Source organism: Dipodomys spectabilis, unplaced genomic scaffold (assembly GCF_019054845.1).
Source record: "Dipodomys spectabilis isolate Male_0828 unplaced genomic scaffold, ASM1905484v1 ptg000128l, whole genome shotgun sequence".
Lineage (NCBI taxonomy): Eukaryota > Metazoa > Chordata > Mammalia > Rodentia > Heteromyidae > Dipodomys > Dipodomys spectabilis.
The window spans coordinates 328,909-343,773 of NW_024870805.1; the positions used below are offsets into that span (position 1 = coordinate 328,909).

A 14,865-nucleotide genomic window follows, 5' to 3' on the forward strand; every position below is an offset into this window, starting at 1 on the left:
TTTGCTGGAAGAACAGCTTTGTAATTGTGTATGGTTCAAGACCTCACCTCCTGCCAATGGGCAACCTTGTTGCCTCGTCTCGGCTGGTGGGAGAGACCTGTCATCACTTTCCACCTCCACACGTGCTGCTGGGCCCGTGCTGCAGACTCCATGCAGATGGAAGGCCCTGGTCCTGTGGGCACCTGGGGCAGGGGTGATAGTGAATGGTGGCACAGCTATCCAGAGTAAGAGGCCATGAGGACTTTTCTGACTCCAGTGGTTAAGAAAAGCTGCTAAGAATTAACCACACAAAATGCACATCAGAGGAGAGCAGTGCAGAGCTGTGCGGGGCTGTGTGGAACTGTGCGGGGCTGTGCGGGGCTGTGCGGGGCTGTGGGGAGCTGTGCGGGGCTGTGCGGGGCTGTGGGGAGCTGTGCGGGGCTGTGGGGAGCTGTGCGGGGCTGTGCGGGGCTGTGCCGGGCTGTGCCGGGCTGTGTGGGGCTGTGCCGGGCTGTGCGGGGCTGTGCGGGGCTGTGTGGAACTGTGTGGGGCTGTGAGGGGCTGTGCGGGGCTGTGTGGGACTGTGCGGGGCTGTGCGGGGCTGTGTAGGACTGTGCGGGGCTGTGTGGGGCTGTGCCGGGCTGTGCGGGGCTGTGCGGGGCTGTGTAGGGCTGTGTGGAGCTCTTCAGAGCTGTGCTGGGCTGTGAGGGGCTGTGCGGGGCTGTGTAGGACTGTGCGGGGCTGTGCGGGGCTGTGTAGGACTGTGCGGGGCTGTGTGGGGCTGTGCGGGGCTGTGTGGAACTGTGCGGAGCTGTGTAGGGCTGTGCAGGGCTGTGTGGAGCTCTTCAGAGCTGTGTGGAGCTGTTCAAAAATGTTGGGACCTGTACGGGCCTGCGAGAGTCTGTGGAGCCTGGTGCTGTAGCTCAGGGTCTCAGGGTCTCAGGACTGTAGCACCTGCACCGTCTCTGCAGTGAGGATGCAGATGACAGGATTTTTCTGTGGTGATACTTTCAACGTGCTCCTCTGCCTTTACATTTCTCACGGTTCCCACTCAACAGAGAAGAGACAGACACCAAGGAAGGGTCCTGAGACTTTCCCGTCACCTTAACCATGTTAGGGTGATGGATCCAGGGAGCACATGCTTGGGATTTATCTCACTTACACACACTCATGCACTGCTTTCTTAGGTGGCAAATGAATTTAATTAGACTTAATTAAATATATGGAGCAAATAACATCTTTTTCTGCATTACAGAAGTAAGAGAGAGGTCAGTAAGGTGAGGGCACTGGAAAAGCCATGCCGTGCAGCCTCCAGGGGGCGTGGTGGGGGAGGAGTTGGTGCATCTAGCGCAACCTTAAGGAGACCACTGGGACATTCAGGAGGAGATTGGCATACTCAGGAGAGGAGGAAAAGGCCAGCACACACTCCACATGGAGGAAACAGTAGGAGTCCAGAACACAGTCCACACAGAGGACACGGGAGTCCAGGGCACACTCCACATGGAGGACACAGGAGTCCAGGACACAGTCCACACGGAGGACACGGGAGTCCAGGACACAGTCCACACGGAGGACACGGGAGTCCAGGACACAGTCCACACGGAGGACACGGGAGTCCAGGACACAGTCCACACGGAGGACACGGGAGTCCAGGACACAGTCCACACGGAGGACACGGAAGTCCAGGACACAGTCCACATGGAGGACACGGAAGTCCAGGACACAGTCCACACGGAGGACACGGGAGTCCAGGACACAGTCCACACGGAGGACACGGGAGTCCAGGACACAGTCCACACGGAGGACACGGGAGTCCAGGACACAGTCCACACGGAGGACACGGAAGTCCAGGACACAGTCCACATGGAGGACACGGGAGTCCAGAACACAGTCCACATGGAGGACACGGGAGTCCAGGACACAGTCCACACGGAGGACACGGGAGTCCAGGACACAGTCCACACGGAGGACACGGAAGTCCAGGACACAGTCCACATGGAGGACACGGGAGTCCAGAACACAGTCCACACGGAGGACACGGGAGTCCAGAACACAGTCCACATGGAGGACATGGGAGTCCAGGACACAGTCCACATGGAGGACACGGGAGTCCAGAACACAGTCCACACGGAGGACACGGGAGTCCAGGACACAGTCCACACGGAGGACACGGGAGTCCAGAACACAGTCCACACGGAGGACACGGGAGTCCAGAACACAGTCCACATGGAGGACATGGGAGTCCAGGACACAGTCCACATGGAGGACACGGGAGTCCAGGACACAGTCCACACGGAGGACACGGGAGTCCAGGACACAGTCCACACGGAGGACACGGAAGTCCAGGACACAGTCCACACGGAGGACACGGAAGTCCAGGACACAGTCCACATGGAGGACACGGGAGTCCAGAACACAGTCCACATGGAGGACACGGGAGTCCAGGACACAGTCCACACGGAGGACACGGGAGTCCAGGACACAGTCCACAAGGAGGACACGGGAGTCCAGAACACAGTCCACACGGAGGACACGGGAGTCCAGAACACAGTCCACATGGAGGACATGGGAGTCCAGAACACAGTCCACACAGAGGACATGGGAGTCCAGAACACAGTCCACACGGAGGACATGGGAGTCCAGAACACAGTCCACATGGAGGACACGGGAGTCCAGAACACAGTCCACACGGAGGACACGGGAGTCCAGAACACAGTCCACATGGAGGACACGGGAGTCCAGAACACAGTCCACATGGAGGACATGGGAGTCCAGAACACAGTCCACACAGAGGACATGGGAGTCCAGAACACAGTCCACACGGAGGAAATGGGAGTCCAGGACACAGTCCACACGGAGGACACGGGAGTCCAGGACACAGTCCACACGGAGGACACGGGAGTCCAGGACACAGTCCACACAGAGGACACGGGAGTCCAGAACACAGTCCACATGGAGGACACGGGAGTCCAGAACACAGTCCACATGGAGGACATGGGAGTCCAGAACACAGTCCACACAGAGGACATGGGAGTCCAGAACACAGTCCACACGGAGGACATGGGAGTCCAGGACACAGTCCACACGGAGGACACAGGAGTCCAGAACACAGTCCACACGGAGGACACGGGAGTCCAGAACACAGTCCACATGGAGGACACGGGAGTCCAGAACACAGTCCACATGGAGGACATGGGAGTCCAGAACACAGTCCACACGGAGGACATGGGAGTCCAGAACACAGTCCACACGGAGGACACGGGAGTCCAGGACACAGTCCACATGAAGGACATGGGAGTCCAGAACACAGTCCACACGGAGGACACGGGAGTCCAGGACACAGTCCACATGGAGGACACGGGAGTCCAGGACACAGTCCACATGGAGGACACGGGAGTCCAGAACACAGTCCACACGGAGGACACGGGAGTCCAGGACACAGTCCACATGGAGGACACGGGAGTCCAGGACACACTCCACATGGAGTTCACAGCTAGGTTTACAGGTGTGAGCCGCCAGCACCCAGCCATTCCTGCTTTTCTCTGCCCACAGATTTCTCTGTGGTGGAGCTGTGTCTCTCCAACTCCTGGAAACAGGGGTGATTGCAGCTGGACCAGTGCTGCTGAGTGACCCTCTGTACCTTACGGACAGCTCCAGCTTCCCGAGTACCACCTCTTGGGTGTTGAGTGCCGTGGCTGTGTTTGGAATTTCGTGGCATGTTGTGTGGTACGTCGTGTCCTCAGACATGTGGATTTGGGTCACCCTGCCCAAACCACCACCCTCCTGTCCCTTCCCCTGTCAGCACAAACTTGTGAATGGTTTCCTGTTCTCCTCTTTCTTCCCCCCACTCCTCAATACTGGGGCTTTGTGCTTATGAGACAAGCGTTTACCACGTCAGCCATGTCTCCAGCACCCTTACGTGGTGGTTATTTTTGAGGTGGGGCCTCCTTTGAAGACTGGACTGCAGTCCTGCTGCTTGTGCTTTGCTGTGTCACAGGGTGACGGGTGTGTGCCACTATACCCAACCTTCATACTTGTAACTGGGGCGACAGGCAGGCACCTCTCACTTGGCCATTAGCAGGTGGAGTCTTATGAACTTGAGGCCCAGATCGGCCTCAAACCTAATCTCTGCCTCCCAAGGTGCTAGGAATATAATCTTGAGCCACCAGATCTTTTCTCCTCTTTCAGCCAACTTTTTGTATCTTTTAAATAGTTTTATTCTTTTTTTTTGGGGGGGGGGTCTGGTTGTGGGGCCTGAACTCTGGGCCTGGGCGCTGTCCCCAGCTCTTCAGCTCAAGGCTAGCGCTCTACCACTTGAGCCATAGTGCCACTTCTGGCTTTTTTCTTTTTGCTTATGTGGTGCTGGGGAATTGAACCCAGGGCCTCAGGCATGCAAGGCAAGCGCTCTACCACTGAGCCACCTCCCCAGCCCCTAGTTTCATTCTTAAGTCAGGTAATGACTGGGGATGGTGCCTCTCCTTCCTTTCACTTTCCTCCAGCTTTCCCCTCTCTTTGTATATTTTTTTTCTGTTCCTTTTGGGAAATTTCTTTGCATCTAGTTTCTAAGTTACTTTCTAAAAATAGGTTCTGCTGGCTCTAATTTCGGAGTGTTCTTTCTTGCTCTTTGGATTTTGTTTTCCTGGGGATAGCACCCTGTCCTTGAGTCTCTGAAGACTCATGTTGCCAGACTTAGGTATCGTCCCACTGGAGGAGGCCTGGACGTCAAGCCCAGGCTGCAGAGCAGTTCCTTGCCTTGACCAAACTGCTCTGAAATCTTAAGTCAGTATTTTTAACTGTATCATTTTCTGTAGCATTTATTTTCTTCTTGTTTTGGGCTTGTTTGGTGTCTCGTGAAGTGGGGCTTTCTTTAAATATCTGATGACCCTCAGATATCTGCCCTGAGTATAGTAGGCTTTGGGATCTGTGAGTACTTGGTTTGGAGGAGAATGCCACTGGGAAAAGCTGACAAATGCTGAGGATGCAGAGGTCAGTATTACGGGAGTGAGGAGCCACACATCACGGCACAGCAGTTCCCACCAAAGTAAAGCCACTTTCCAACAAACTTCCAATTACCTTTTATTACTTAAGTTTGCTTTTGGACCTGGTTTGCTTTTTAGAAGACAAAATCAGGGGCAAGAAAGCCCTCTGGAGACCACACCGCGATTTCAGCAGGCCTGAGGATGTGTACTTGGGAGTTTTACAATATTGTGGCAATTCCTTCTCATTTTTTTACTTAGTATTTTTTTACCGTGCTTGGTCAGAAAGGCAAGTAATAAATCCATGAATAAGGCAGACCTCCTGCTGGAGGTCGGGGGAATTTACCCTGGTTTGCCAGCAAGCAGCTCCTCATGGCTGGCAGTTTGGGAGAAGGCTGGGAGGAAGGCCCGTTGGTAGGGCCGATCTCTAGTTACCCGCCGCGCTGCTCTTAGGGTGGGACTCAGTGGAAAGGGGCGGACAGCAAAGGAGGTGAGAAAGCTGTGACAAGACGGGGGGGGGGGGGGGGGGGGAGGAGGGAGGGTAACGGAGAGTGCCAGAGGGCGCGAGGCCGACAACACACATTGTGTGCGTGCATGGAAATGCCAGGACTCGCTATTTCAGAGAACCTGCTCGTCTCTGCTCTTGGTGGTCCAAGCCCAGGGGTTGGACAGGCTATGTGCTGGATGCCTCCTCAGGCTCCGGTCTGAAGCCTGGGCTGTGTCGGCTACTCTTGTTCACTCTGGGGTCATGCACACAGGGGTCAGTGCCTTGTACAGGAAAGGACCCGAGGCGCCTTAGGACCAGGAGCAGATTTTCACCTGCCCACCTGCCCCTCCCTTTAGGGTACTGTGTGCCTTGTAGCTGGAGCCATTCCTCAGATCCACTGTGGACAAGGCCCTCAGTGCTGGCCTCCTCCATCTATTCCACAGGGACACGGCCCTCAGTGCTGGCCTCCTCCATCTATTCCACAGGGACACGGCCCATCAGTGCTGGCCTCCTCCATCTAGTCCACAGGGACACGGCCCTCAGAGCTGGCCTCCTCTGTCTGGTTTACTGTGGACAAGGCCCTCAGTGCTGGCCTCCTCCGTCTATTCCACAGGGACACGGCCCTCAGTGCTGGCCTCCTCCATCTATTCCACAGGGACACGGCCCTCAATGCTGGCCTTCTCTGTCTATTCCAGGGGGACACGGCTCTCAGTGCTGGCCTTTTCTGTCTGGTTTACTGTGGACACGGCCCTCAGTGCTGGCCTTTTCTGTTTGGTTTACTGTGGACACGGCCCTCAGTGCTGGCCTTTTGTGTCTGGTTTACTGTGGACACGGCCCTCAGTGCTGGCCTTTTCTGTCTGGTTTACTGTGGACACGGCCCTCAGTGCTGGCCTCCTCTGTCTGGTTCACTGTGGACATGGCCCTCAGTGCTGACCGCCTCCGTCTATTCCACAGGGACACAGCCCTCAGTGCTGGCCTTCTCTGTCTGGTTCACTGTGGACACGGCCCTCAGTGCTGGCCTCCTCTGTCTGGTTCACTGTGGACACGGCCCTCCGTGCTGGCCTCCTCTGTCTGGTTCACTGTGGACACGGCCCTCAGTGCTGGCCTCCTCTGTCTGGTTCACTGTGGACACGGCCCTCAGTGCTGGCCTTTTCTGTCTGGTTCACTGTGGACACGGCCCTCAGTGCTGGCCTCCTCTGTCTGGTTCACTGAGGACACGGCCCTCAGTGCTGGCCTCCTCTGTCTGGTTCACTGTGGACATGGCCCTCAGTGCTGGCCTCCTCTGTCTGGTTCACTGTGGACACGGCCCTCAGTGCTGGCCTTTTCTGTCTGGTTTACTGTGGACATGGCCCTCAGTGCTGGCCTCCTCTGTCTGGTTCACTGTGGACATGGCCCTCAGTGCTGGCCTTCTCTGTCTATTCCACAGGGACACGGCCCTCAGTGCTGGCCTCCCCTGTCTGGTTCACTGTGGACACGGCCCTCAGTGCTGGCCTCCTCTGTCTGGTTCACTGTGGACGGCCCTCAGTGCTGGCCTCCTCTGTCTGGTTCACTGTGGACACGGCCCTCAGTGCTGGCCTTTTCTGTCTGGTTTACTGTGGACATGGCCCTCAGTGCTGGCCTCCTCTGTCTGGTTCACTGTGGACATGGCCCTCAGTGCTGGCCTTCTCTGTCTATTCCACAGGGACACGGCCCTCAGTGCTGGCCTCCCCTGTCTGGTTCACTGTGGACACTGCCCTCAGTGCTGGCCTTCTCTGTCTATTCCACAGGGACACGGCCCTCAGTGCTGGCTGCCTCTGGTGCACTGTGGACACGGCCCTCAGTGCTGGCCTCCTCTGTCTGGTTCACTGTGGACACGACCCTCAGTGCTGGCCGCCTCTGTCTAGTCCACCCCACAATGCCCAGAGAGGAACATTTCACCGCAGAGCTGGCTGTGAAGCACAGCCTGGAACAATGGCCTGGCGAGGCAGTTTGCTTCACTACATCTGCTGCCTGGGCCAGGAGGCAGCCAGGGCCTTGTCAGAGTGTGGATGGCTCTTGCTGAGGGTCTCGGCACACCGTGCATGGTGGAGAACAGAAATGAACAGGGAAGGTGCTGGCCTGGGAGCAGAGATGCAAGTTCTGATCCCACTGTCTGGCTGTGGGCCTGTGGTCCAGTCCTCTGCCTCCTGTCAGCACCTTAATGAGTGGGAAGAGGTAGAGAATTCACAGACCAGAGGTCGGAGACTTGAGGCATCATGAAAATGAAGAGGCTCTGAAGTCTCATTTCATTAGAAGCGTGTGGTGCAGATTTCAAAGGAAGCACACCCAAGGCAGTTTCTTCGAAGTTCAATCAGTCAGGAAGAATTAATGAATGCTTATTAATGTTTTTGACATGCTACAAAGAATGTGTCTGTGGTTCAGGGGCCTGTGTGCTCTAAGAAACATTTTAAACTCTGTAATGCCGCTTCATCCATCACAAAGCATCTCACTTATCTGTCCTAAAATCCACAGGAAGTCTAGCCTGTCAGAGACATGCAGGAAGAGTGGCAAGCGGGCCAAGATGAGTCCAGGGTGAGAGCCACTGAGACGGACAGGCAGGAGGGAGCAGTGCTCCCCAAGAGTCTTGCATTTCAAGAAAGTTTCAAGTGTAAAAGTTTAAAGAGATAAAAACACACAGCGCTGCAGAGACAGGATGGATGGCTTGTCCGCTGCGGTGTCCTTCCCCAAGGCCTGAGGCCACCTGTGCGGTGAATTCTTGTCACCACTCTGATGTGTGACTGCTTTCTCATCTCTGTTCTGTGGCTGTGGGTGTTTGGGGAGTATGTTCAGTCACAGAGACCCTGGCTCCTCGCCACCTTGCCCCCACACGGTCCCCCACACGGGCCCCCACGCGGGGTACTTATGGATGTCAGTCAGACCTCATGCTCAGGGTGCTGGATGTAAAGTGATCATGCTTTAGTCTTGATATTAGCTAAGCTACACCCACATTCACTGCCATGAAAATAACTAAACCAACAAAGAAGCAGGAAAGTGTCATTGCCGGGGGATAGTGCCGGGGACGAGGGCCCACCACGCTCAGGTGCTCAGGAGAGAAGGGCCGGGTTAAGCTCATAAACCAAGGCAGCTGCTGAACACAAAGCACTGGCAGGAAACAGAGCAGTGAGGTAGCAGGAGCTTCATTGCAGGGTTGAAATAGAGGGAACTTTGTAGAAGTATAACAAAAAGACAGACTAGGCAGCCAAAGTGGGAAGTGGAAAAAATTAGGTCTGGTCAGTCCAACATCTGAGCAACAGAAGTTCCAGGAAAAGGGGACATACAATAAATACTTTTCAGTTTTTGAGAATTAAAGGATGTGGACTTTTGCCATCAAACATGTGTAGGTTCAGAGTTTGGCAACCCCTTTGGGCCCCCAAAGGCTTTAATTGGAGAATGATAATTTCTTACCAGCCCCAACATACCTATATTATTTGAGCATCTTACAAGAGAATTAATACATGTTGTTGTGCTTCTGCTTCTGCTTCTTTTGGTCAGTTGTGGGGCTTGAACTCTGGATCTGGGTGCTGTCCTTCAGCTCTTCAGCTCAAGGCAAGTAGTCTGCCACTTGAGCCACAGAGCTACTACCTGTTTTCTGGAGATCAGAATCTTACAGACTTTTCTGCCCAGGCTGACTTTGAACTGTGATCCTCGGATCTCAGCCTCCTGAGTAGCTAGGATGACAGGCGTGAGCCACCAGTGTCCGGTGTGGAAGTAATAGAAGATGGGGAAGTCGTCATTGGCAGAAAATATTGCCTAAACATAAAGAAGGGAGGGGCGGCAGAATATGATCCTAGAGGGCCCAAGTGTTCAGTGTTAAGTTGTTAGAAATGTGCTGAAGAGACTGTGGCCTGCTGGTGGTTCAGGGCATGTGGCACGTGGAGCAGGTGCGCAGGTTTCAAGCCATCGGAAAGCTCGAGGCGAGGGCTCAGTGAAGGAGCCAGCTAATGTGGAAGCATCCAGTGTGCCAGGGTTATTAGCAGTGTCCTGAGTGCACCATGCCCCGCATTTGTACAATGTCATGTCGTACCTGCACCATGCATGTAGTGTCCCTGCGTGCACCATGCCACGGTGCTCACACCGTGCATGTAGTGTTCCTGCGTGCACCATGCCACAGTGCTCACACCATGCATGTAGTGTCCCTGTGTGCACCATACCACAGTGCTCACATCATACATGTAGTATTCCTGCGTGTACCATGCCACAGTGCTCACACCGTGCATGTAGTGTCCCTGCGTGCACGATACCACAGTGCTCACACCATGCCACATAGTGTCCCTGCATGCACCATGCCACAGTGCTCACACCATGCATGTAGTCTTCCTGCGTGCACCATGCCACAGTGCTCACACCATGCATGTAGTGTCCCTGTGTGCACCATACCACAGTGCTCACATCATACATGTAGTATTCCTGCGTGCACCATGCCACTGTGCTCACACCGTGCATGTAGTGTTTCTGTGTGCACCATGCCACAGTGCTCACACCATGCCACATAGTGTCCCTGCATGCACCATGCCACAGTGCTCACACCGTGCATGTAGTGTTCCTGCGTGCACCATGCCACAGTGCTCACACCATGCATGTAGTGTCCCTGTGTGCACCATGCCACAGTGCTCACACCATGCATGTAGTGTCCCTGTGTGCACCATGCCACAGTGCTCACACCATGCATGTAGTGTCCCTGTGTGCCACAGTGCTCACACCATGCATGTAGTGTCCCTGCATGTACCATGCCATGTCATGCTCACACCATGCATGTAGTGTCCCTGCGTGCACCATGTCACAGTGCTCACACCATGCATGTAGTGTTCCTGCATGCACCATGCCACAGTGCTCACACCGTGCATGTAGTGTTCCTGCATGCACCATGCCACAGTGCTCACACCGTGCATGTAGTGTCCCTGCGTGCACCATACCACGGTGCTCACACCGTGCATGTAGTGTCCCTGTGTGCACCATGCCACAGTGCTCACACCATGCATGTAGTGTCCCTGTATGTACCATGCCACAGTGCTCACACCATGCATGTAGTGTTCCTGCATGCACCATGCCATGTCATGCTCACACCATGCATGTAGTGTCCCTGCATGCACCATACCACAGTGCTCACACCGTGCATGTAGTGTCCCTGCGTGTACCATGCCACAGTGCTCACACCATGCATGTAGTGTCCCTGCGTGCACCATGTCACAGTGCTCACATCGTGCATGTAGTGTCCCTGCATGTACCATGCCACAGTGCTCACACCATGCATGTAGTGTTCCTGCATGCACCATGCCATGTCATGCTCACACCATGCATGTAGTGTTCCTGCATGCACCATGTCACAGTGCTCACACTGTGCATGTAGTGTCCCTGCATGCACCATGCCACAGTGCTCACACCATGCATGTAGTGTCCTTGCGTGCACGATACCACAGTGCTCACACCATGCATGTAGTGTCCCTGCATGTACCATGCCACAGTGCTCACACTGTGCATGTAATGTCCCTGCGTGCACTATGCCACAGTGCTCACACCATGCATGTAGTATTCCTGCATGCACCATGTCACAGTGCTCACACCGTGCATGTAGTGTCCCTGCATGCACCATGCCACAGTGCTCACACCGTGCATGTAGTGTCCCTATGTGCTACAGTGCTCACACCTTGCATGTAGTGTCCCTTCAGTGCACCATGCCACAGTGCTCATACCATGCATGTAGTATTCCTGCATGCACCATGCCACTGTGCTCACACCGTGGATGTAGTGTTCCTGTGTGCACCATGCCACAGTGCTCACACCATGCATGTAGTGTCCCTGCATGTACCATGCCACAGTGCTCACACCATGCATGTAGTGTCCCTGCGTGCACCATGCCACAGTGCTCACACCGTGCATGTAGTGTTCCTGCGTGCACCATGCCACAGTGTTCACACCATGCATGTAGTGTCCCTGCGTGCACCATGCCACAGTGCTCACACCATGCATGTAGTGTCCCTGCGTGCACCATACCACAGTGCTCACACCATGCCACATGGTGTCCTTGCATGCACCATGCCACAGTGCTCACACCATGCATGTAGTGTTCCTGTGTGCACCATGCCACAGTGCTCACATCATGCCTGTAGTGTCCCTGCATGTACCATGCCACAGTGCTCACACCATGCATGTAGTGTTCCTGTGTGCACCATACCACAGTGCTCACATCATACATGTAGTGTTCCTGCGTGCACCATGCCACAGTGCTCACACCATGCATCTAGTGTTCCTGCGTGCACCATGCCACAGTGCTCACACCATGCCTGTAGTGTCCCTGCGTGCACCATGCCACAGTGCTCACACCATGCATGTAGTGTTCCTGTGTGCACCATGCCACAGTGCTCACACCATGCCACATAGTGTTTCCTGCATGCACCATGCCACATAGTGCTCCTACATCTGGGGACACTGTCCCTGCTCCCAGCTTCAGAGGAGAAACGGGCTGTGGTGGGGAGAGCCACAGTGCTGGTTCTGAAGCAGGCAGGCTTCTGGAGTTCTTGGGACTCTCAGGGGCAGGGTAGGCTTGGTGGGAGAGGCGTGGCCAGAGGAAGGAATGGAGGGAGGAAAGCAGACTGCCGGAGCCCTGCTGCAGACCCATCCCTGAGGTCCTGGGGACCCCAGCCCTGTGCAGCCCCTGGGATGCAGAGCTGGGGGGTGACCAGGCAGGTGGGTGCTGGGCACCCATCCTAGTGCCAGGACTTGGTGGGAGAGGTGGAGGGAGATGGGCAGACAGGGAAATACAGGCTCCCAGACGCGTGTCACCAGGACCAGCGGCGTGGTGCCTGCTCAGCACAAGTTATCCGTGGTCTCAGGTGGGTGACAGTTTTGGGGCCTGTGTGGGGTGAAGGGGACTCAGCAGTGGGAGGACGATGAAAGCAGCCCTGGGTTCACAGGGTGTAGGGTGCAGAAGAATGGGTTTAGGCTGAAGGAAGTTCTCCCCCATGGCCTCAGCAGGGTGTGTTGAGCTGTGTGCATGGGAGGTGCAGGGTCGGTCCCGGGTGTGCCGTGAGGCTGAGCTGGGGGGTCGCAGAACACAAGGAGGCAGGCTGGCTGTCCAGAGGGCATTGCGCAGCTGGGCCAGCCACAGAGCACAGCAGGTTACAGTTACTGAAGTTTCTTATGCCCAGTCTCTGGACACACCCCCTTAGATGTCTGGAACTGGACAGAGGCTGGCTGGAGTCAGATATTTTAAAACTGACTGCAGAGTAAGCAAATGCAAATGGCCTATGCAGTAATTCAAAAGACAGTACCAGAGCAGGGCAGGTAAGGATGATGGACAGATGATGATGGACAGACATGAGGATGATGGATGGATGTGAGGATGATGAATGGACATGAGGATGATGGACAGACGTGAGGATGATGGACAGACGTGAGGATGATGGACAGATGTGAAGATGATGGACGACGTGAGAATGATCGACAGGCCTGAGGATGATGGATGGATGTGAGGATGATGGACAGATGTGAGGATGATGAACGGGTGTGAGGATGATGGACAGACGTGAGGATGATGGACAGATGTGAGGATGATGTATGGATGTGAGGATGATGGACAGACATGAGGATGATGGACAGATGTGAGGATGATGGATAGATGTGAGGATGATGGACAGGCATCAGGATGATGGACGGATGTGAGGATGATGGACGTAAGGATGATGGACAGACGTGAGGATGATGGACAGACATGAGGATGATGGATGATGTGAGGATGATGGACGTGAGGATGATGGATGGACGTGAGGATGATGGACAGACGTGAGGATGATGGACGGATGTGAGGATGATGGACAGACGTGAGGATGATGGACGGACGTGAGGATGATGGACAGATGTGAGGATGATGGACGGGTGTGAGGATGATGGACAGACGTGAGGATGATGAATGATGTGAGGATGATGGACGGACGTGAGGATGATGGACGGGTGTGAGGATGATGGACAGACGTGAGGATGATGGATGATGTGAGGATGATGGACAGACGTGAGGATGATGGACGGATGTGAGGATGATGGACAGACGTGAGGATGATGGACAGTCGTGAGGATGATGGACAGATGTGAGGATGATGGACAGGTGTGAGGATGATGGACAGGTGTGAGGATGATGGATGTGAGGATGATGGACAGATGTGAGGATGATGGACGTGAGGATGATGGACAGTCGTGAGGATGATGGACAGACGTGAGGATGATGGATGATGTGAGGATGATGGACAGACGTGAGGATGATGGACGGATGTGAGGATGATGGACATGAGGATGATGGACAGACGTGAGGATGATGGACGGACGTGAGGATGATGGACGGATGTGAGGATGATGGACGGGTGTGAGGATGATGGACAGACGTGAGGATGATGGATGATGTGAGGATGATGGACAGACGTGAGGATGATGGACGGATGTGAGGATGATGGACAGACGTGAGGATGATGGATGGATGTGAGGATGATGGACATGAGGATGATGGACAGACGTGAGGATGATGGACGGACGTGAGGATGATGGACGGATGTGAGGATGATGGACGGGTGTGAAGATGATGGACAGACGTGAGGATGATGAATGATGTGAGGATGATGGACAGACGTGAGGATGATGGACGGATGTGAGGATGATGGACAGACGTGAGGATGATGGACGGATGTGAGGATGATGGACATGAGGATGATGGACAGACGTGAGGATGATGGACGGGCGTGAGGATGATGGACGGATGTGAGGATGATGGACGGGTGTGAAGATAATGGACAGACGTGAGGATGATGAATGATGTGAGGATGATGGACAGACATGAGGATGATGGACAGATGTGAGGATGATGGACGGATGTGAGGATGATGGACGTACGTGAGGATGATGGACAGATGTGAGGATGGTGGACAGACGTGAGGATGATGGACAGATGTGAGGATGGTGGACAGACGTGAGGATGATGGATGTGAGGATGATGGACAGATGTGAGGATGATGGACGTGAGGATGATGGACAGTCGTGAGGATGATGGACAGACGTGAGGATGATGGATGATGTGAGGATGATGGACAGACGTGAGGATGATGGACGGATGTGAGGATGATGGACATGAGGATGATGGACAGACGTGAGGATGATGGGCAGACATGAGGATGATGAATGATGTGAGGATGATGGACAGAAGTGAGGATGATGGACAGACATGAGGATGATGGACAGATGTGAAGATGATGGGCAGACGTGAGGATGATGGATGATGTGAGGATGATGGACAGACATGAGGATGATGGATGGACATGAGGATGATGGACAGACATGAGGATGATGGACAGACGTGAGGATGATGGATGTGAGGATGATGGACAGATGTGAGGATAATGGACAGATGTGAGGATGATGGACGGA

At 54.6% G+C, this 14,865-nt stretch overlaps 1 protein-coding gene across 1 annotated transcript in view; it reads left to right on the forward strand.

Moving 5' to 3' along the window:
• Positions 1 to 1,410: 1,410 nt before the first annotated feature.
• Positions 1,411 to 14,865, forward strand: part of Dlgap2 (DLG associated protein 2) — a 506,330-nt gene continuing 492,875 nt past the window's right edge. The window contains 2 exon segments of the mRNA XM_042689885.1: positions 1,411 to 3,484; positions 3,576 to 3,705. Coding sequence (XP_042545819.1) covers positions 1,411 to 3,484; positions 3,576 to 3,705 — 2,204 coding nt within the window.